General features: G+C 38.4%; 1 protein-coding gene across 1 annotated transcript in view; it reads left to right on the top strand.

Moving 5' to 3' along the window:
- The first annotated feature begins 975 nt into the window (after positions 1 to 975).
- Positions 976 to 25025, top strand: part of LOC149196657 (uncharacterized) — a 71994-nt gene continuing 47944 nt past the window's right edge. The window contains exons 1-7 of the mRNA XM_089405607.1: positions 976 to 1163; positions 1259 to 1410; positions 1827 to 2014; positions 5395 to 5679; positions 5822 to 5880; positions 6041 to 6077; positions 6204 to 6275. Coding sequence (XP_089261733.1) covers positions 977 to 1163; positions 1259 to 1410; positions 1827 to 2014; positions 5395 to 5679; positions 5822 to 5880; positions 6041 to 6077; positions 6204 to 6275 — 980 coding nt within the window. The 5' untranslated portion in view covers position 976. The remainder of the gene's footprint in view (positions 1164 to 1258; positions 1411 to 1826; positions 2015 to 5394; positions 5680 to 5821; positions 5881 to 6040; positions 6078 to 6203; positions 6276 to 25025) is intronic.

Raw genomic sequence — 25025 nt, forward strand, 5'->3', positions numbered from 1 at the left:
TATGTCAACCACATTAATATTTTTAATGTGGTTGTACTAGTATATATATTCCATTTCAAACATACACATAACTTTACAAATTTTCAAATAAAACCATATAAACTGAAGGGTAATTAAATCTAAACTGCCAAAAATAAAATCAATATTTTTTTATTTGTTTTCTAAGTTGTATGTTTTAAGATGACTTCACACTTAATCTTTGGTTTGAGAAATCATGACTCAAGGATATCTAAACCATCAAAATCACTCAGAGATCATGCTCGACTTAACCATCAAAATCACTAGGAGATCGTGCTCAGCGTATGCTACACCAACCCTTAACATGATTGGATTTTTTCCCACTAGGCCACACCAACCCTTAACATGATTGGATTTTTTCCCACTAATAACTTTCACATCATAAAATGCCTCACAATATATCCCATCAATATCTACACTATACCCTCTAAATAAAAATAAAATCAATATTATATAATAAATTTAAAATAAATATACAAATAAAATATAATTTTATTTAAATTACAAATAAACTGTCCATTTATTATAAAGCCACCATCCACTTACCAATACCTGCCAATTAACTACTTCTAATACCTTACCCAAAAATATCGCATTTCATGATTATTGTGAGAAATTTAAATTTGATTTTACCTCTACTTAGTCCACCGCCAAGAACATCATGGAGAAGGAAAAACAGTGAAATGATGAGGACGCACAACCGGCAGCGTCATCGCGGACAAAGAAACGGTCACATTGAAGAACAAAGTTTCAAGAGCCGGTCCGCGTAAAGATCGATTACTTTCCTTTGAAACAAACGAGTAAATCGCTGACACGTTAACGAAATTAATACCGACAATATGACAGCTATCAGTGTCAGATCTGGCCGTATATTATCTGCCACCTGGCACGCTGTGAGCTGTAGATTTCAATAGACGTTGGGATTCGGCTTCCACACGCTATAAATGTATACATTGTCATGTTTCAGAGATTTACTAACGTGCTCTCTGTGAAAAACCAGAACAAACCAACCCAAACCAAAATGGCTTCTCTGCGGATATATTCAATGTGTATATCCTCGGCCTTCCTGTTGTCTCTACTCCTTTGCAGTATGCATCTAACAACATCGTTTGCTTCGTTCTCACCAGAGGAAACGGTACCAGGCGGTGAGCAATGTGGACCCATCTTTGAGATTAAGTAAACAGACTGGGATTTTTGGCTTGTCATTTGTTATGTGATACCATGGATGGAATTTTGACAGGTATCGTGCATTTGGAGGCTTCTCCACCTGCTCCTTTGGCGGAGAATAGTTCCCTAATTCTAGCAGCAAGTCGAACGCACAGGCATGATCCATTAGACAACTTCAAGCGCTATGGTGGGGGATGGAATATCACCAATGAGCATTACTGGGCTGTAAGAGATTGAACCCTGTTAGAAATCAGTTCATCTCATGCCCATATATACAAACACCCAATTATAAATCCTCATCCCCATAAATATATATACACAGGGACACACGTATACATATACACACCCACCCATCTCTGTGTTTATTATTAGATGTGTGGGAATTCTATGTATATACACCCATCTGTGTATATATCGTTAGGTGTGTGGAAATGCTGATGTCTGTAATATATTGGTGGCACATATTGTGTGGTTATAGAAATGCTGACAATATAAACGTTGTGTATGCATTTGGTGTTTGATTATGCTGATATGTATGGACCCTTGTGCTGCTTGGCTTCTTCAGGCCAGTTGTTTTAGTGCATCTCTTTGATTCTGAGATAAATTATCGTGCTAATAAGTGTGTAAATATCTGTGTGCAGTCTGTTGGTTTCACTGGCGCGCCATATTTTGCCATTGGTGGCGTTTGGTTTATAGGGTTTGGATTGGTACTGTTAATGTTACTTTGCTATCACTGCTGCTGTAAACGGAGAGTGAAACTTGATGAACTCCACGAGAAGGCCTACACCATTTCGCTCATCCTCCTCGTATTTTTCACCTGTGGAGGAATGTAAGAAATTTATGCTCCTTCTCCTGGAATATCAGAATGTTTTCATTGTTTTGTTTTTATTTACATCTTTCTGTTTTGTAGAAATTGCTTGAAAAATATCCCCAAATAAGGGCAGGGTAGGACCTTAGTTTTGAAGGATAGACCTTGCACTAACCATTCCGTGGGAAGTTTGATCAGAGTCTTTTACTCGGCTGACTTTACAGGTAGATTAGGACCTTATTGGGTAGACAAAGGACCTTGCTGCCTTGACGGCTTACCCAAGAACTTTCTTGTCCTTTGAGGGCCAACCCTTCTATGGAGTAAGTGATAACCGGATTTGGGGACAACCTTTCAAGCAATGTTTGATCAGAGCTTTCTATTGGGTTGACATCACTGGACGATTATGACACTATTGACTCGACCAGGCCTTTTACTGCCTGAAAGGCTTACCGGAGACCTTTAATGCCCGTACTTTGGAAAGATTGACCTTGCAGGATCAACTAGTTAGACGGGTTGATCATGGCCTTTTACTGGGTTGGCCTTACAGGAAGATTAGAATCTTATGAGCAGGACCTTACTTCCTGAAAGTCTTACCTCGGGGCTTTCAGGACAAATTAGTTAGAAGGCTGATCAGGACCTTTCACTTTGTTGTTCTTACAGGAAAACCGGGACCGGACTGCTTGCTAAGACCTTTAACGACCTTATGTTCGAAGCATTGACCTTTCAGGGCCAACCAGTTAGAAGGGTAGACGAGGGCCTTTTGCTGGGTTGATCTTTCAGGAAGATTAGTGCCTTACTGAGTGGTTGAGGACCTTGCCAATTGAAAGGATTACCTGAGATCTTTCATGCCCTTGCTTAAAACCTGTCAGGACTAACTCTTCTTACTTGTAAGTGATAACTGACTGGCATAACCTTTTGAACACATGTACAACCTTTCAAACAAGCACTGATCAAATTTCAAAAGAATCAGTAGCGGAGCAACTGTAGCTTCCTTAGGCTTAGTTGCCATTTCGAGTGGTTAGCTATTCTGCCAAAATCTGCCGGGACTTGAACATGTCATCATACCTTTGAAACCCAATCCATTCGGGTGAGGCAGATCGCAGCTAGAATGGAACCTTGATGGACTGCTTAGTACTTCCATAGATTTACAATATCACATTCAGTTCGTGCTGCTCATCAGTCTTGACGTCAGTTCTGATGTTCATATTTTGACCCTTTTGATTGACAAAAACCATAATTTCCCCATACCGAGAGTCTGAGACATCATTATTCAAGGCATAATGCTTTGGCATAGCGGAGACATAATGTTCTTTCATGTCTGTACCAGATTTCCTTGAAAATCACTGTAAACTGGTCTGATATTTTGGCCCTTAATCAAAGGAGGACCGAGAAAACTTATAAGGAAATATATGATATTATGTTCTTGACAATTAGCAGTTGTTTTCCCAAAAAAGCTCGGCCTCATCTACACTTAGCTTTCTCCTAGGAGCCCAGTGCATGCATGCAGGCTGGGCACCCCATTCTAGATGCGTCAGGTTAAGGGCTTGTGTGGTTTTAACCCTGGCCTACTTCTCTATATAAGCAGGCAGGGTCTCTGTTAGGGGATGAAGAATGAGAGTTTGTAGTGATTGTTTTTGTGATGAGGATGTTCTGCAGCAGCATATCATCAGAAGCAGGTTCTGCGAGTCTTCAGACTTTCATGGTGCAGAGCAGTGAGGGCAGAACAGTGGTCATATAATAATGCAGCAATTATGGAGGAGTTAGAGAGCACATGTTTGTGTCAACCTCTCTCTTTTCCAGATTAGGTTGCTGTCCAGAATTAGTAGTGTAGCTTTAGTTCAGATTTGGAAGTTGCTTTTCTATTATGAGTTTGCTTTTCCAGTTTTAAAAAAAGTGCTCAAGTGTATTCCAGTTTTATGAGGGGGTGCTGATCCCAAAGATAGAACTGAGGTGCTTGGCATGGTTTGGCCTTCCCCAGTGTAGAAAATTCCTACGAGCCCACTGCATGTATGTATGCAGGCTGGGTGCTCCATTCTAGATGCCTATGGTTAAGTTCTTGTGCATTTTTAACCCTGGCCTACATCTTTATATAAGTAGGCAGAGTCTCCCATAAGGGCATGCAGAAGGATAGTCTGTAGTAATTGCTTTTGTACATTTTTCTTTTACTGTTTTCTGTTTGTGTTTTCAGTTAGCTATGTGTTTTTAGATCTAGCATATAAACTGGCAGTTTTGTGACACTGATGTTACAGGAATTTTCATGAGAGAATCACGATAGCTCCTCATTGTTGACTTCAGTTCCTGTCTCCTGCATAGATTTTCCTTTGCCTGCAAGTGTTCTAAGTTCTAACTTCCTTCTCACAAGAGTGATTGATTCTTTTCCTTCCTGTATTTTTCCTTCTAGCCTGGTGACCCTTGTAACTTGTTTTATCTATCCTCTTCCTGCCTTTGACAGATGACTCTGCTCTGCGGATTCCTTCCTGGTTGCTTCTTTCTGCATTTCCTTAGATGATGCCTGATGGGGTGATTGCAGCTTATTTCATTGTAGCAAACAGCATGATTAAACACAGATTCTGCCAATTCCTGGTAATAAAACCGATGCCACTTCACTTAGTCTAGATTGCCATCCTTTGCAATCATGGATTAGATTCTGCCAATTCCTGGTGGCTCAGATTCTGCCAATTCTTGGTAATAAAACCAATGTCACTTCTCTTAGTCTAGATTTCCATCCTTTGCGATGATGGCTCACGCTTATTTGGGCTCACCATTTCTCAAACTTGGTGTTACCTGCTTTAAAATGCCACGATTGACCCTGCATTTATCTTTCATGTCAACTTATTTGAGCTCCATCAAAATATGCTCTTGTCCTTTGATAGCTTCTGTCACAAACAGCATGATTAAAGTTTAAACACACCTTCTGCTAATTCCTGGCAATAATGTGAAGGTTCCTTCTGTTAATCCAGATTGCCATCCTCTGCAATGATGGTTGGCACTTATTGGGCTCATCATTTCTCAAACTTGGTGTTACCTGCGTTAAAATGCCATGATTGAGTCCTGTGTTATCTTTGGATGTCAACCTATCTGAGCTCCATCAAAGTAGCCTCAGTCCATTGATAGCCCATGTTGCTCTACATTGGATCTCAAGACCCAAAGACTCGATTTTTATAAGTTATTAAGGAAATTCTTTTCTAATTGTTCCTTTTTCATTGTGTAGTTATCATGAACTATGTTGAATGCCAGTGCTCTGATTCTTTTGTTGTGCTTGTTGTAAATGGAGCATCTGGATAATATATTTTTCTTGTCTTCCATTTCTTTGACCTTAATTTAATCTTTATTATGCCTTAAAGCTTTCCATGTCTCTTTGAGGGTTATTCATCTTGATATGTTCATCTTGATGTGTGCAGAGCCGGGAGCATCTTGCTTTATGTTGGACAGGATAAGTTTCATCGCAATATATCTCATACCTTGGATTATGTTGTTGATCAGTCCGAGTTCACAGTCCAAAGCCTAAGAAATGTGTCAGGGTATCTTGACCTTGCAAAAACTACGGGCGTAGACCAAGTGTTCCTTCCTGTAAGTGACCAACAAAACATTGATGATTTGAATAGAAAGTTGAATAGGGCAGCAAATGATCTGGAGTCCAGAACCAAAGACAATTCTCGGACAATAAGGGATGTACTGGAGAATGTGTAAGCATCTCTGGAACAACATCTTTAATTTGCATGTCAGAGTTACTCATCTGAGAAGTTGTGCTGCTGGATTAATTAATCCAGTTTTGTATTTGTTTTATTACTTGCATTAAGCTAATAAGCTGTGATTTTCCTGAGGCAGGCGATTTACCTTAATTGTGGTGGCTGCAGCAATGCTGGTTCTGGCATTTCTTGGACTTTGTATGATTTACTACCTGTTTCTAATACCCAAATGCACCTTAAGATTGGGATTTCAATTTTATGCCTGAGCATTTGCGCTTATTGAACTTCTGTTTTCCTTATTATTATTTTTTACTTAATTTTTTGAACTAATCTGATCCCTGTGATTGTTGGTTGGCAGTATTTTCTATTCTTGGACTCAAGACTCTGGTTTACTTGTAAGTTCTATATGTAGAAAAAACTTGTTTTTTCCATGAGGATAAAAAATGCATGAAGATATGGTTTGATAAATTAAACCTTTAAACATTGTCCTGTTGATTATCTGTTTCTGCTTTGTTTCTCAGTTTGGTACTTGGTGCATGGTTTCTTGTGGCGGGAACATTTATTCTTTGTGGAGTGTTCGTTTTATTAAACAGGTAAGTTGGTTTTATCTCTAAACCCTGCAGTATTCGTGTCCAAAATATAAGGTGGTCAGCACTTCCAGTAACACATTTGGATTGTGATTGTCAAATGCTTGGTTGATATTTTTCCCTTCAAAATAAAAGCCTGCAATGATGTTTTTTCTTGCAGAAAGAAAAACAACAATTAAATTAAAAAGGTTACATTTGATGGATTATTTTTTTGTTCTGCAAAGTTTACCACTATTAAATCTTTGCCTCTTGATATTTTGTTGACATCCAAATAGGCCTTCAGGGTAAAAAAAACCTCCCTTGAAATGTCAATTCTGCTGCTACAATGAATGGTCATTAATATTATTAATCAATTGAGAATACCATGAGTGAGATATTTACATTCATTAAGAACTAAATATATGAAAGGGTTCTACATTCATTCATTAGCAGCACTTGCTAATGAAGCCTTATCAATTAGTATTACCTGAAAGAAATTAGTTATAGACGCCAATGCGATTTGATCAGCCCTTATAATTGGGTTGGATCTCGTATGAAAGACTTATCCAAAAGGTAGGAAAGGCATATACAAAATACACATGTATTCTCCCATGAATCTTCCCTTATGTGCCAAAAGGGGAAATATGGAAGAAATCTCCTTTTTGTTCTCTTAGGTAACAATGTGAGATTCTTAGTCTAGGTTCCTCTCGATAGGTTCATTGAGCATGATTTTGATCTAGCTTCCAGTGTTTTAGGAAGTCTTCTAGTGGAGTTCCAATGGTTGGGAGTTAGTTGGGGTAAGTTTGATAAGCACTCACATCTGTGGGCAGGTTCAACAAGCATCAAAACACGTTTGCTTTGCAGCCCAAAATGATGAATTATCTAGAGATGATATGATTTTTGAGAGAATGTGAAATTAAGTTTCTATAAGAAACCTTTGTGGTGTCTCTCCTATTTTTCTAATTACTTATATTATCCCTAGTTTTAAAACCGGTCCGGTTGAATCGAAAATTGGTCAAACCGGCCTAACAAATTTGATTGGTTGGTTGTTCAAGATTGATTGGGTACAAAATCAGCTGGTTTTGGTACCAAATCAAACGGTTCGGCCGATTTGGTACTTGACCGACCAATTTTTGTAAAGAATCGACCGGTTAGGATGGACATTTTGATGGCACTCCCAGGTGGTTTTTGGAGGTGATTTTTAGCCAAACCATGGTAGCTTCCCTTCTAAATATGCCCCCCTAACCTTAGAAAAGAATGCCTAAGCTCCTGTTTGCCTCACACATTTGACTTTTAGTGTTTGTGTACATATGAAAGCTTGGACATATTTGCACCATCATTGAGTTTAGCCCCTATTTGCCTCACACATTTGACATTTAGTGTTTGTGTACATATGAAAGCTTGGACATATTTGCACCAACATTGAGTTTAGCTCCTATTTGCCTCACACATTTGACTTTTAGTGTTTGTGTACATATGAAAGCTTGGACATATTTGCACCAACATTGAGTTTTGGAGCAACAAGTTTGGAGGTTCTTTGTCATCTTGGAGCTAGTTTGGAGCTGTCTAGGGGTGTTGATCCCAATGCAAATCTGGTAGTCGAACGAAGAGTTGAAGGAAGTGAACTAACAAGACCAAGCATGGAACATGGTGACTTGTGAGGGAAGCAATAGTTGTGCAACTTGATGAATTCATGCCTCTAGTTTTGGTGATGAGGTTGCTCATGCTACTACTAGTACTGCTACTGAGGTTGGAGAGGAGTTTGAGGAGTCCTCAAACTCTGAGCTAGATGATGTTGATGTAGCTCCTAGTGATGATCCCATTTGTAGTAGTGGTGATGAGTTTAATGAGTGATCATGTCGATCAGTGATTGGCATAGTTACATGGGTATTTCTCCCAGGCATTGGAGAGCACGTACCCCGCGCTCCTGGGAGCTTGGGAGTTGGTAGAAAATGCTCCAAAACTGTTGGGAGCTTCAACTTGTACTTTGGAGCTTTTCGAGAGTTTCACTGCAACAAATTTTGACGTTTTGGGTACTTATTTTGAGCAGGGAAGGTACCATTTGTTTATTTTCTAAGTGATACATGCCAGGTGAGGGGGCTGGACTCCATGAACTTTGTAAAGTGACAAAGATGTGGAGATGTAGCAAAGGTTTCAACAAAATATAAACTATTGCCAATCATTTCTTGATAGTTTTGTTGCAAACCTTTAAGTTAAACAATTGCAAATAAAATAAGTCTACTCTCTTGAAGCCTATCTTGCAGCTTTAATGATAAGTTTCAACGAATTAAGTGATGGTCAGAAAGAGAGAGTAGTGTGTTAGTTTCATTTTATAAATTTCCAAACTTGAATTTCGAAGTTGAATATAATATAGCATTGCATGAAATCACATAATAATAGAGTAATAACAACCTTTTTCCGGTTTGGGAGTTCCGCATGTTTCTTTGTTGGGAAGGAATTTGATTCACAAATTGTTGATGGATTAATATTTTGATTTTTTTTGGCATTGTTTCAAAGTTCAATCTTTTACATACTTCTTTGCAAGATGGAATTTGATTGGCATGTTTTGGATGAAAATAAATAATTTATTTTTTATGTTTAATATATATTAAATTTTAATATATTATATTATTGCCGCTCCTAACTTGATGTTTCCTGTAAATTTAGGCAAAGCTTCTAGTCATGCCTGATACTTGTTCCCCTGTGCCCTTGTAGCATTGTTTTTTGACCCTAAAGGCCATTTAGAGCCTCATTGGTTATGTATTTTGTCAATGATATCCTTGATATGTATTAGACTTGGTGCCATTTTGATGTATACACCCTTACATGGTATATAGATGAGAAGAATTTTCATATTTTGTCTCTAACGTTTTGGAATCATGGTTTTTAATTTTAAAAATAAAATTTTTCATTAAAATTAATTAGTTTATTTATTTTTTCCAATTCCGGTTTATTGAATCCGGTTCGATCTGGTTCCGTTTCAAATCACGGTTAGATAGGTGACCGGTTCAATTTGGTTCCATTTCGAATCACGGTTAGATAGGTGACCGGTTCAATTCGGTTCCGTTTCGAATCACGGTTAGATAGGTGACCGGTTCAAAACCCGGTTCTAGTTTTTAAAACTAAAGTTATATCTATGTTACTACTTAAAAGAGATCAACATAGATGTACAATTCTCAATATTTTCCATATTTGAACAATTACCAATAAGGAAATTAATTGAACTATGGGGAAATTTTGTTTTATTTGCCTTCTTCGTAGCATCTAATGATTTGTTCATGAGTTTTTGTTCATGCCTTTTTGGAATTGATTATTCTTATTCATTGAACTTGCTATTTTTTTGGATTGGTCTAGAAACCTATGGCTTTGAAGTTTGTTTTGATCAAGGTTGCAGGGGAGCGCGCCCCTCCATCCCGCTCCCAATCTGCGCTCCCGACCCAAAAAAAACGCTCCCTATTTTTTTTGGGATCGACTTCAGGAGCGTTGCTTCCGTCACTTCGGGGGCGATTTTTCCAATCGGGGAGCGGTCAGGGAGTGATTGCTCCCCGACCGCTCCCCGATTGGAAAAATCGCTCCTAATCGGCGGAAAGTGACCCCTGCGGGGCCGAGAGAGAGGCGGCAACAGCTTGGACATACTCCTCCTTGTCCTCGAACCCACGTTTCCTGGCAACATAGAAAATAATAAAGCATGAAACCCATGCTAATAAATAATTTTTCTTTATAATAATTTTTTTCTTTCTTTTGACAAATATATTACATCATGACTCAAATACAATTATGAAGACCGATACTAGTTACGTTTTTCAACACTCCGTCTTAACTAGGGAGGTATTCATAATTACATATAGATAGGTACATGGACGAACACAAAATGATATGTTTCTATGAAGAGTTACAACACACTCAGTGTTACAAATTAGATATTGATCAGAGTATCTAATCGGGTGGGACTAAGGTGTGTTCCAAGCATCAACCACTATAGGGACCATCAGACTTCAACTCTAACACCAACCTAGGGATATAGCTATCGTATCCAAGGTTGGTGCTCCACAAGACCAATGATACCCTCCCTACTTTGTGCTCTAGACATCATCAGAGGTCGACTAGATGTCCTCCCAAGCATCTTGTTGCCCCAAGATGCTTCATCTCTATACACAAAATTAGATATATCCACCAGTCCAAGCATGCTTCAAACTGTTCAACCTTCTTATGGAGAGATGCACAAACACAACCCCAGTTAGTAATGAACTTTCAAAATAAACATGTTTAGCCTAAATATTTGGGGTCCTCAATCATTATGATGCTAATTATCATCAAATTATCCAAACACATCTCATAGGAAGTTTTCTTTAATTTCTACATCAACACCAAACTCAACCTTAGCACTTCTTCCAGAACATGCAAGTCTTTATAACTTTGCCACTCACGTGTATCTATCTGCAATGCTTCAACCAAGATCTTTATTTTTTCTTCAAGGTCTTTATTATGGTTGTCACATTATGCCCTTCCTCTGAACTAGGGAGATATACACTTTCCTTTCATCTAATCTCCCTCTCAACTTTTAGGAAGATAAACAATTTTATTCTTTCAGCGATACAGGTTCTTTCTTTTATTTGTATCATCATATCATCAAAGAAACTTCAACTTTTCAAAGCTTTATTCCTTTAGGAACATCATTTTTTCTATGGCAATAAGATTATCTATTCATCTTTAATCACATCATCATTCTTACAACTCCCACTTTCCATCATGCTTATCATTATTATCAAGTTATCTTCAATTATGAGGTATCTTCAATATCTTGAAGATCATGTACTTGCAAAACTTTCAACAAGTACCACCAAGTACAAATATACAGGAGCATGAAGTTAACTTTATCAAAATAGGGTTATCGTGTTATTACAATTGAAGCATCAAAACAATCAATCTTTAGATATATCCAAACATAAACCTAGCTAGGTTCACAATCAACAAAGGGTTACATCTTTTATATCCTAGACTTCGACAATTTTGCTAGGGTTTTGTCACAAACCCTAGATTCCATTATCGAGACTTAAAGCCTTAGATATCAACAACTAAATCCAGTTAGCAATCCAAATGTAGCATTTTGAATATTGTGCCCTAGAATTTCATGTTAAACTTTACTAGGGTTTTATTGTAAATGCTAGATACATACATGAAATTCCAAAATTAGATATACAGTGATTTTGACCAGACAAGGGTAATGTAGAAACTCATATACCTAGGGTTTCATCTTACTTTTACTATCACAATGGTTTTGTACATAAACCCTAATTTATCAAGCCCTAAAAATCTAGGGTTTTATTATATAACCTAGACATTAGTAACAAACCCTAAAAGGTTAGGGTTTTATAACATCAACAAACCATAATCATTAATAGAGAAGGATTTAATCATATGTTCTAGACTTTTTATTAACAAACCCTAGGTAGACTAGGGTTTTATTGCCATAGAGAACATACTCTAATCATCAGAAGGCTTAGGGTTTTATAGTGAACCCTAATGGTTAGGGTTTCACCAAAATGAACAAATGGCACAAGATAGTATGACAAGGGTAGATTCAATCGAGTGATACTCTTTGGTCTTGTTCTTCTTAGGCGGAGCTTCATTTGCAACTTTGGCATGTTCTCTTTATCTCTTCTTACTTTTAAAATATTCAGGACATCTATTCTTGTAGTGACCCATCTTATGACAATGAAAGCATTCTATTTTGGATAGGTCAATCTTCTTTTTTTGGTCCATAAGCTTCTTGTTTCCTCCCTTTTTCTTGTAGTGAGCAGAATATGCATTGGATGTGATGTTCTCTTCATCTTCCTTCTTATTGTTTGCTAATGAGATGCAAGCTTCTTCTTGACTGCATGCATTCCACATTTCTTCAAAAGATGGTGTTTCTTTCCAACTGCTAATACCTGATGCAAAGGCACTCCAAGATTTTGGTAGACCTAGTAGTGCAACAATCACAAGTTCTTTATCTGGTATAACTTCATCAATGGCTTGGAGCTCATCTCTTATTCGAGAGATCCTTACAAAATAAGAAGACACAGTGTCATCTTTTGTCATCTTTATTGTTCTTAGTTCATTTTTGAGACTAGCTATTTGTCCAATGTTCTTGATGGTGAATAGTTTGGAGAGAGCTTCATACATCCCTTTTGCAATATCTATATTGGATATGTAGGGAATTAAGTTATCCTTCACTCCATATACAATTAGATTCATGGCCAAGATTATTTACTTGTACTTTTCCTTTTCTGCATCATTTGAGAGTTGCTTAACTTTTCCTAATACAAAATCCAATACTTTGTGTTTTGCAAGGATGAGATCTAGCCTCTTCTTCCATGCTCTATAGTTGGTGGCTCCTCCTAGTTTGTTTTTTGTCTTCATTGATGTGGCCATAATAGTCCTTCTAGTTTGTTTTTTTTGTCTTCATTGATGTTCTTCTCCTTATGGTATACCTTGAAACCTTATCTTAACTCTTTCTTCAATAGATCTTCAAGATGCCTTTTTCCTCTTCTTTCATCTTAACTCTGATACCATGTTAGAAACTCAGAAAGGCAGAAAGTTTTTGTTATGTTGACAATTACTTGTGATATTCTTGTATTCTTATTAACTTTCTTTATGTTCTTCTCATCAAGCAATCATCAAATCAAAAACATGAAGATCAATGACACCAGTTATAGGCACTCAGCCAAGGCTAAATAGGGGCAAACCCAGTCAAATTCTTTGACTAGTAGATTCAAATCAAATTGAGACAATCCAAGACCTTAGAGTAGACCAAAAGGCCTTCCTCACTCCACCAAGTCAGCCTTACAGAATGATTATCCAGATTTCAGTGATATCTTCTAGTCAAATAGGTTCAACCCAACTACAACACAAAATTTCGATCTTTTAGCTTCCAGAATTTTAACTCTACTGCAGATCTGAAATTTCGACCCTCCTGTAGCAACCCAGAAACTCGCACGTGCGGCGAAAAAGAGAAAAAATTGACTTCTTCTTGCTCAACATACGTCTCCTCCTTCGCTAGGGTTTTCTTCTTCTCCTTAGGTATTTTGCTCTTCTTTTTATCCTCTAACAACTGCAGATCAAACTTTCTTGTCTTGTGCTCCAAATGAGGTCGAGCTGCAACCTATATATGATGGGTTTGAGGCTCTTGTTGAGGCTGATTTGTTGTTCTTAATATTGAGGCTGACTTGGAGGAGGAGGCTTATTTGACTCAATTTACATCACAATAATTTTTATTTATTGATATGCAAAGCCCGAGAAGGGTCTATTACATGATTACAAGTACACAGACTGTTGACATAAACCCTAGAAACCTACAATGGAGGCTTTGACCTAAAAATAAATAATAAAGCATTAAACCCATGCTAATAAATAATTTTTCTTTTATAATATTTGTTTTCTTTCTTGTGACAAATACATTACATCATGACTCAAATACAATTATGAAGACAGACACTAGATACATTCTTCAACAGGACAAGCTCATTAACATTTATGATGGAAATGCTAAAGTCAAGAAGGCAAAATCCAAACTCTTAGAAAACAATTTGAAAGTCTAAAAATGAATGAAGAATAAGACATTGTTGCTTATTTTCTCCGAGTAGATGAAGTTGTCAACTCACTCAAAGGTCTAGGTGAAGACATTGAGAAGAAAACAATTGTCCAAAAAGTTTTGAGATCACTTTTAGAACGGTTTCATTCCAAAGTCGGTGCTATAGAAGAGTTGAAAGACTTCATGGAATTCTCATTGCATATGGAATGAGAAAATGAATCTCAAATCCTAAAGAAGCTGCTTTCATGGCCTCAAAAGTGTTAGGCCAGGAGTAACTCCACAAATGAAATTGTTGCTTTTGCATTAAGATAGAGTATGACTATATACAAGGAGAACGAGACTATTGGGTTTCATCTCCCAATGTCTCTTCATCTTCCAACTTCTCTTCTTTAACTATTTATAATATTTACGTAAGATTCCTAATCCCAAAGATTAGGTGTTCAACATCCCCCCCCTTAATCTGAAGGGATGTTGGTGAGTCAAAGCAACATTCCAAAACTTTCAAATGTTTCCCTTCCAAGCGCTTTGATGAAGATGTCTGCGATCTGCTCATTTGTGGAACAATGTTGTAGGTGAATTGTTTTGGCCTTAACATGATGTTGAATCAGATGGTATTTTCTATTGATATGCTTCGTTCGATCATGGAACTTTGGGTTCTTGGCCAACTTTATTGTAGAAGTGTTGTCAATCAAAAGAGGAGTTGAATGTACTTGTTTCTCTTGCAAATCTTCCAGAATTTACCTGAACCACACAATTTCTTTGTTGCTTCAGTTGATGCCACATATTCTGCCTTAGTTGTGGAATCTGCTGGAACTGATTGTTTACGTGACCTCCAAGAGATAGCTCTTGATCCAAGACTCATAACATAACTTGAAGTAGATACCCTAGTTTTCATTATCTCCACCGAAGAATTAGAGTATCCATTCAAGCTGAAGTCACCCACCTGTGTATACTTGAGTCCAAATTCTTGAGTTCCCTTCTAGTACTTTAGAACTCTTTTTGCAACAGACCAATGACCTTCACTAGGCTTTTGCATAAACCTAGAGAGGATTCCAACAACAAATGAAATGTTTGGTCTGGCAGTAGTCAGGTAGTTGAGACTTCCTATGAGCTGTCTATACTTTGTTGCATTCTCAGTGGATGCGAGCTTTAAATTCTGTTCCATTGGAGTAGTCAAAGGATTGCACTCAACCATGCCAAACTTGTTCAATAGATCTCCAATGTACTTCTTCTGAGAAAGGAATATAAACTTCAGATGTTGAGATACTTCAATATCAAGATATTAGTGAACATACCCCAAGTCTGTCATGTCAAAACCTTTTCTCAATTCCTTCTTTATGGATGCAATATAGCTCTCATTGTTCCCTGTCATCAAAAGATCATCTACATACACCACAAGATATACCGTTGTTTTGCCAACTTTCTTGACAAACAAAGTTGCATCATCAAGATCATAATGTTTGATGTTGAGTTTCAAAAGACGCTCCGTTAACTTCTTGTACCAGGCTCGCGGTGCTTGCTTGAGGCCATACAAGGATTTTACAATCTTGCATACTTTATCTTCTTGACCCTTCACAACAAATCCTCTTGGTTGGAACATAAAAACACTCTTTTAGATCTCCATTTAAGAAAGCAATTTTTACATCCATTTGATGGAATTTCCAATGGGGGAAAAATTCTCCTCATAGTCGACACCTTCCTTCTATGCAAAACCCTTTTCCACAAGCCTGGCTTTGTGCTTGTCAAGTGAGCCATAAACTTTATACTTGTTCTTGTAGACCCACTTGTAGCCTATTGGTTTGGTTCCAAATTGAGGATCAACCAGCTTCCAAGTGCCATTCTTTATCAAGGCATCATACTCCTTTTGCATCGATTCTTTCCATTCATCATGAGAAGTGGCTTCTTTGAAGGAAGTTGATTCAAAATCTGAAGACATATTCAGTTCACAATCATAAGAATATAAACCTGTTTAGGTTCAGTTCAGCCATGCCAAATTTGTTCAACATATCTCCAATGTACTTATTCTAAGAGAGGAATATAAACTTTAGATGTTGAGTTACTTCAATACCAAGATAGTAGTGAACATAACCCATATCTGTCATTGTTCCCTGTTATCAAAACATCATCTACCACTGTTTTGCCAACATTCTTGAAAAACAAAGTTGCATCATCAAGATCATAATGTTTGAAATTGAGTTTCAAAAGATGCTCAATTAACTTCTCGTACCAGGCTCGTGGTGCTTGCTTAAGGCCATACAAGTATTTTACAAGCTTGCATACTTTGTGTTCCTGAGCCTTCGCAACAAATCCTTTTGGTTGGGACATAAAAACATTCTCTTTCAGATCTCCATTCAAGAAAGCAGTTTTTACATGAATTTCAGTATCCGGATGATAGCCCATTTTGCTGTGGGGGCAAAAGTCTCCTCATAGTTGACCCCCTTCCTTCTGTGCAAAACCTTTTGCCACAAGCCTACCTTTTTGCTTGTCAAGTGAGCCATCCGCTTTATACTTGTTCTTGAAGACCCACTTGCAGCCTATTGGTTTGGTTCCCAATGGAGGAACAACCAACTTCCAAGTGCCATTCTCTATCAAAGCATCATATTCTTTCTGCATCGCTTCTTTCCATTTGTCATGAGAAGCAACTTCTTTGAAGGAAGTTGGTTCAAATTCTGTAGACAAATTCAGTTCACAATCATAAGAAACATCCATATCAACAGGGTGATCACGATTGTCTACATCACCTCCATCCTGTGTGGTTGAGCTTCTTGTTTCTGTCTTTCCAACCTCATTAGGACAAACACTTTCAAGTGTCAATCACATCACTGAAAGTGTCATCAATGGCTGGAGCTTCATGCGGGGGAGAGAGTGCTCCAACAGAAGATTCCACAGATTGATCCAGTATAGGGATCCCCCCTTCAAGATGTGGAATCTCATTATCAAACTCTTGGAAAGACTTTGCATGTCCGAATCTATTCAAGCGATCAAGCTGCTACTCAACAACATTTTCAGTCTTTGAAAATTCAAGAAAGATCACATTTTTAGATATTATAAACTTCTTATTCACTTCATCATAGAGACGGTATGCTTTGGAGGTATTTGAGTACCCCAAGAAGATACATTTGCGACTCCTTGCACTGAGTTTGTTTCTTTGTTCCTTGGGTATCAAGGCATAATAGGTGGAACCAAAAATCTTGAGATGCCTCACTGAAGGAATGTGGCCATACCACATTTCATAGGGAGTCTTGTTTTTGATAGCATTAGATGGACACCTATTCTTTATATACATGACACATAGAATTGCATCAACCCAAAACATCAATTTAACATTCTTGAAAAACATCATGGAACGTACCATATTTAAGATTGTCCTGTTCATTCTTTCAACTACTCCGTTATGTTGGGGATTATAAGGCACGATTGTTTGATGTTTGATCCCATGTTGGCGAAGATAGTTTTCAAATTCATTTGATGTCTATTCTTTTCCATTATTAGTAAGAATAGATCCAATATGAGATTGTGCATCATTTTCAATCCATGCATGAAAGTTCTTGAATGTTTCAAAAGTTTCATATTTGTTCTTCAATAAATAAACCCAATACATTCTGGTGTAGTTATCAATAAATTTATTACCATTTGCAGAAGGAATAGGCATTGGGCCACATAAATCAAAATGAAAGAGTTAAAAGTTTTCTATGTGCTCGGGAATGAGAATCATGAAAAGACTATTTGCCGTGCTTTCTTAAGATACAAGCATCACATTGCTTAAGTTTCCTAGGAATTGTAGGCAAACTAGTAACACCATTTTTCTTCAACAAACGAAAGTTGTCATAGTTCAAGTATCCAAATCTAGCATGCCATAAAAGACTTGATGGAAATGTATCTTCATCATAGTGAGGATTGTATGAAAAGTTCTGCGCACGAGCAAAGGTTCCTTGCTAGTTAGAAGTCTTTCTTCTTCTCTCCGAGTCATGAGAAGTGAGTGATTTGATGCTTTTCTATCCTCAAGCTTGCCATCAAATATGTGAATGGAGTTCTCTTGTTGGCGGATGTGGGCCAAAGACAACAAGTTTCCGGAAGATCAGGTAGCTTGAGCCTGATGGTGCCAAGCCATGATGGCTTAAGTTTTGACTTGTCTGCAAAGTATATTGTTCCATCAACATTGTCAGTGAATTCTTCAAAGAAATCTCTTCTAAAAGTCATTTGGCAAGTTGCTCCTGAATCAAGCAACCAATCATCTTTACATTAAGCAAGTTAAGCATTGAATAAGCTTCAATTGCTCCAATGTTGCAATGTGCCACAACATAATGAGCGGGCGTAGTTGCTTTACCTTTTTCTTTATCAGGTGTTTTACCTTTTCCTTCATTTCTTTCCTACTCGATTCTGTCCCATGGTAACTTACATGTGGAAGCATCATGCCCATCTCTATTGCATCGTATGCAATGAATATCAGACCTTTCTCCTTGGAAATTTTTGCTCCCCTGCTTCTAAAATGATTCTTTCCTCTTCCTCTCCGGCCACCTCTTCCTCTAGAAGAATTTTGTGCATGATTCTTCTATTTTTGTGCAAGGCACACAAATTCTTCAGTAGACTGAGGAGTTTTCTTCCCAAAAGCCTTCTCTCTCAGCAAACTTCTTCTCAAGGGAGTCAAACGTAATCTCCTTAAGGTTGCCACTTGGTTGCAATGACTCACGATAATGTGAATAGGTGGGATATAGTGGCTTGACATAAGCTATGAGAGGAATATCTATTTCAACATCAATGGCTTTTATGTCATGCATAATGGATCTTACCTCTGATGCTAAGGCGAGAGGGTCATCATTTTTCAATTCAAGATTGAACAACTTAATCATCATGTGAACAACTTCAAGTTCAAAGTGTGAGTCATACAATTCCTGCAACTTCTTTAAGGCTTCAAAGGCATTTGAAAATGGCGAAATAGGTCGACTTGCCTCTTCATTTATTGACACTGCAATTAAGGTACAAAACTTGCTGTTCTTGTTTTCCCAAATGGCAAGCTCCTTATCTCAAGTAGGATTTTCTGGTGCATTGTTTCCTTCTCCTTCGCAAACTCCTTTCCACAACTCATTGAAAATCAAGGTGTGCTTTATCTTCTTGGACCACTCATGATAGTTCTCTTTGCTAGAGAGAACTACTCCCACAATGGAGATGAGTGAATGCATCATCAAAAAAGACTATGTGCTTTTGATTTTCAAAATAATGTAGCCTTTATCTTCTTGGGTAAAAGATTGATTTAATTATATAGATGGCAAAACTCCACTTTTCACTCTACCAAGTCAATATTTTAATTTTTCATACATAATATATCACCACTCCTAACATAATATACCACTCAACTTATGCACTTTCCATAAATCAATGTATGCACTTCATGCCATTCATAATGTATTATATAACATATGTAGCCTTTAAAAAATATTAATCAAACCATGCCATCGAATTAAGTGCCATACTACCACTCATGTATGCACTTTCCATATCATATATATGTCATACGTAGCCTTTTAAAAAGAAGACTATTCAAACCATATCATACGCTCCATGGAAACATATTTGACCCAACACAATGTTCAAAAAATGAATTCAAGTCACACAAGGGATATATGTACCAAACACTAAAGTGCACCTCATGATGTTCAATGCACACTTCAATCAAAAAAAATTTTCAACGCAAAAAGTCAACGACACACAAGGGAAATGCCAAACACAGTTACCATACCCAACACCATTGCTCGGTCATTTAAGCACATGTATCCATAGCATATCATTTGCAAACGCATGGAGTATACAACACCATGCATACACGGTTTCAAAGTATATTTGACATCATCACACAACCTCCAACAAAAAATACATACCATTTTCAATGAACAACCACCATGGTCACGGTTAGTGTTGGTTTTACTGTCCAATTTAAACAATCGAACGCACAGAGAACTTCCAATTGCATCACGACACATAGACTATTAGCCTTTATATCCCAATAGAGTTTTGTTCAACGCACAAAGCCATCAAGCAATGATGCATAGTTGCACAACCTTCAAAAGCATATACACACTCACCAAACACAGGAAAATGGACAGTCAAAGAGCTCACGAGCTTCACAACGCTCACCAAGGGACAAAACTTTTCATTATCGAATGGACAAAGGATACAAAGAATAAGGTAGAGAATTTGTAGGAGTTACGATGCAGAAAACTAATTTAGGAGCTGGCTCTGATACCATGTCAGGGCAGGATTAACTACATGAATGAAATTGTTGCTTTTGCATTAAGATAGAATATGACTATATACAAGGATAGGGAGACTATTGGGTTTCATCTCCCAATGTCTCTTCGTCTTCCAACTTCTCTTATTTAGCTATTTACAATATTTACATAGGATTCCTAATCCCAAAGATTAGGTGTTCAACAAAAAACATCAAGAAAAGGGAAAAGTTGTAATTACAACAATGATGATTCGGATATTGAGGAAAAATAGGCACAATTTGTGAAGAAACTAAGAAAATGATCCAAACTGAAAGGTAAGTACCCTCTCATTTGCTTTAAATGTTGCAAAATGTCCCTTGAAGGATGATAGTAATGATGAAGATGGATCTAAAGAAGAACGATTAAGAAGAAGGTGTTAGTTTTTGTAGCATCATATGTGTTCTAGCCACGAAATATTGTGGAGAGGCTAGAATACATGAGATCTCCAAAACCTAGAAATCGTTTCTGGAAATTCGACCCAGAGACGACTTAATTAGATTATTAGTCGTTTTTTTAAATATTTCCAAAATCTAAACTTAGGGAATATGACTAATTAATCAAACTTAATTCAGTTATGGTGTGAATCTTCTAGAAACTCACATGGACCAATTTCTAGTTAATCCTAGCCATCGATTAAGATTTAATCGTGGCCGTTGAAGTCTCAATGGAGGGTTATAAGAAGAAAGTCGATGGGGCTTGGAGAACACACTTGCAGAGTTTGATTTTGCTGAGAAATCGATTTCTAGAGTAGAAGTTGTGTTGCTGGAAGTGATTCAGTGAGGTCGAAGCAGTGAGAGGGGCAGAGATAGTGAGGTCGGAGGAAGCTTTTCCAGTTCCAGTGAGTACATTGCAGAGAGGCGATGATTGCCACAGAGAGGTAGAGCAGAGCCCCCTTGGAGAGATTTTTGTTTTGCTGGGAGAAGTCAAGATTCTGAGCCAGAAGTTGGGCAGAGGGTCAGAGGCAAAGAGTATTAGTTTCCCAGACAACAACTGACGAGACAGTGAGAGGAGACGTAGTTCCGAGCTTGTGGGACGCAGTAACTGCATAGGTTGATGCAGTGATTGCGCAGAGGGAGCAAGGAGAAGCTTAATTCAAGTTGAGGTCAGTGTGGGCCTATGGAGTGAGAAATTTTTCTCACTAGTTATTATTCCAGTTATTTCTCTGTTTGGATTGCTAGTTTAAACATCCATAGTTTGTACTCAGATTTTCACTACTGCATAATATTAAAACCCTCAGTTGCTGCACCGATTTTCTCGAGTTGGATTTTCCAGGGACTTAGTCCAAAAATAACAATGTATTTTGTGTGTGTGCATTTATTTCTTCCAACGTTTTTATTTCTTCCGTAGTATTTGTTTCGTGAAGGTTGTAGTGTATTTGTTTCGATATTTTCTGTAGCACACAACAAATAATTTGTTTAATTAAATTAACAAATAGAAGAAATAACATAAGTTGTTGCAATAAGATTTAGGGTGAGCCGAATTTTCACATGGTATCAGAGCACAGATTGTAAGCCGAAGAGCTCAGTAGCAGAATGGAAGAGGAATTTCGTAGCTCTGCATAAGTAGCAGTTCGAAATCCTCAGAGGCAACATTGTTTCTTGGCCAGGAATGCCGATTTCTTGAGGAAAAATTGATTTCTCTGAGAGAGCAACAGAGAAATTGGATTTCTCCAGTTCGAGGATTACCAGAGGCAGAGGGAGCAACCAATATTTTCCTTGCAAAGCAGATCTCTAGTTGGACGCAGTATTTTGCAGTAGTTGCTAGTGCAAAATAGCGTCAGGAGGAAGAAAGAGCACACACTGAGGGAAATTTTCCTTAGGGGACTTCTAGCTTCAGAAGTTCGATTTTCTCTTGCAGATCAGCAGTCGTTGTGAGCAGATTTACTCACTCCAGCAGGGAGTGCATAGTGCCTAGCAGCAGCTGCGCAGAAGAGAAGAGGAGGATTTCAACTTGTTTTGCTGAGATGGCCATTGTCAGACTATGAGATATTAGAACAGGTTGGATGGTGCTTCAAACTATGTCATTTGGAAGGCAAGGACGTCCTTCCTTCTGGATGAATATGGCCTGAAGCCATTCATAGATGCAGTGGTAGCTATCCCCACATATGCAGATCAACTGAAGGAATATCGAAAGGAGATGGTGAGGGCAAAGAGGTTGATTCTTGACGATGTTCGAGATCACATTGTATCACACATAGTGAGCCAGGGAACGACCAAAGAGATGTGGGATACACTTTCCATGCTGTACTAGGGCACTTCCGAGTAGCGAAAGATCTACTTGGCGGAGACGCTGACTATGAGGTTAGGACAGGTTGGACAATGCTTCCAACTATGTCATCTAGAAGGCAAGGATGTCCTTCCTTCTGGATGAATATGGCTTGAAGCCATTCATAGATGCAATTGCATCTATCCCCATAGATGCAGATACGCTGAAGGAATACCAAAAGGAGTGGCAAGGGAAATGAGGTTGTTTCTTGATGGTGTTCGAGATCACATTGTATCACACATGGTGAGCCAGGGAACGACCAAATAGATGTGGGATACACTTTCTACGCTGTACCAGGGCACTTTCGAGTAGCGGAAGATGTACTTGGTGGAGACGCTGAGATGCACTAGGATGCAGAAAGAGGAATGCATAGATCTCTACCTCACCAGGATGCAGAAAGGGGAACGCATAGACCCCTAACTCACCAAGGTGTAGAAAGGGAACACATACACCCCTACCTCACCAGGATTTATGAAATTCGGGAAACTGCTGGAGCGGCACCTCAAGCCACAGAGCTAGTACGATTGGCACTCAACAGTGTCTCGTAGGAGTGGTAGGTATTCATCCAAAGCATTTTGGGTAGAGAAACCTTGCTAAGGTGGGACATGATGTGGGCCGTTTTGCAACAGGAGTTGAGGCGAGACTTAGTGAAGAGCTCCATCAATGGCAGTGGTAGCAGATTAAAGCAGGTGAAGGAGGAGGAGAATTTGGCCCTTACATCGAAGGGTCCCAATCAAGGACAAGGGGCAGAGGGGAAAGAAGGACCAATCGAAGGTCAAGTGTTTTAGATGTGGTGAGCTTGGTTACTACATCACCCAGTATCCTCTCAAGAAGAAGAACAAGGAGGAGAAACAGGACCAGTAGGCAACATCACCAGAGATCGATAGGCTGTCCTCCAAGCTGGAGGAAGACTTTGCCATGTTTGCTGACATACCCCCAAGAGTAAAGTGTGGTGACTTGGTTTTGTAGCCTCAGAGTGCTATAGATGGGCAAGATTCTTGAGGAGGTCCACCTCTTGAATCAGAACCTTACTACGGGAGCCCACAATATTTCAGTAGCAGGATGGATCAGTGGTAGTACATTTAGTCAGATGCCAGAGTAATAGATGCAAAGTCTAGTTTCATGTCAAATGCTGGGGAGCATAGTGCAGAGTTGGCAACAGTGTAGTTGGCACAGTGCAGAGTTGGCAGTAGTGTAGTTGGCACAGTGAAGAATTGTTAGCGGCACAAATGCCTCAGTGACAACGCAGATACTAGCAATAGCCAGAGACTTAGGTGACAGATGTATCATTCTGATCACAGTTGATTCAGTATTTTGGATGCTTTTTAGTTGTAGATGCTGCAGTTGCAACAACAACAGAGAGAGAGGGAGTTACAAGTGCAGATGCAGTGTTGGCAGTAGTTCAGTAGAGTCAGCAGCAACACAGATGCAGTGTTGGCAACAGTTCAGCAGAGTCAGCAGCAGCACAGATGCAACACATATCAGAGTTGCTTAGTGGTTGGTGGGCAACAACAGCCAAACATCAGCAGCGTGACAGGGGATGATGCAAAGACATGGTGTTATTGTAGGGGGCAACAACTCTAGAACCCATTCCTCGCTAAGGAGTGTTAGTTTTTGTAGCATCAGATGTATTCTAGACACACAATTTTTTGGAGAGGCTAGAATACATGAGATCTCTAAAACATAGAAATCGTTTCTGGAAATTCCACCTAGAGACGACTTAATTAGATTACTAGTCATTTTTTTAAATATTTCCAAAGTCTAAACTTAGGGAATATGACTTATTAATCAGAAATAATTTAGTTATAGTGTGAATCTTTTAGAAACTCACACGGATCAATTTCTAGTTAATCCTAGCCATCGATTAAGATTTAATCATGGCCGTTGAAGTCTCAATGAGGATTATAAGAAGAAAGTCGATGGGGCTTGGAGAACACACTTGCAGAGTTTGATTTTGTTGAGAAATAAATTTCCAGAGTAGCAACTGTGTGTTGCTGGAAGTGATTCAGTGAGGTTGAAGCAGTGAGAGGGGCAGAGATAGTGAGGCTAGAGGAAGCTTTTCTAGTTCCAACGAGTACATTGCAGAGAGGTAGTGATTGCCACAGAGAAGTAGCTCAAAGGCAACGCAGAGCCCTCTTGGGGAGATTTTTGTTTTGCTGGGGAGAAGTATAGATTTTGAGCAAAAAGCTGGGCAAAGGGTATGGAGGCAAAGAGTATCAGTTTCCCAAACAGCAACTGACGAGACAGTGAGAGGAGATGCAATTTCCAGCTTGTGCGATGTAGTAACTGCGTACGCTGATGCAGTGATTGCGCAGAGGGAGCAAGGAGCAACTCAATTTGAGCTTGAGGTTACTGTGGGATCGCTTGTGGAGTGAGAAATTTTTCTCACTAGTTATTATTGCCTTTTATTTTTCTGTTTGGATTGCTAGTTTAAGCATCCATAGTTTGTACTGAGATTTTCACTATTCCATAATATTAAAACCCTCAGTTGCTGCACCAATTTTCCCAAGTTGGGTTTTGTCGAAGATTTAGTCCAAAAATAACGTTGTATTTTGTGTGTGTGCATCTATTTCTTCCAACGTTTTTATTTCTTCTGCAGTATTTGTTTTGTGAAGGTTGCAGTGTATTGGTTTTGATATTTGCCATATCACATAGCAAATAGGATTCAGGGTT

The sequence above is a fragment of the Pinus tabuliformis genome, chromosome 2_2 (genome assembly GCF_031772625.1).
Source record: "Pinus tabuliformis cultivar Carrire ecotype Pingquan chromosome 2_2, CPIR1, whole genome shotgun sequence".
NCBI lineage: Eukaryota > Viridiplantae > Streptophyta > Pinopsida > Pinales > Pinaceae > Pinus > Pinus tabuliformis.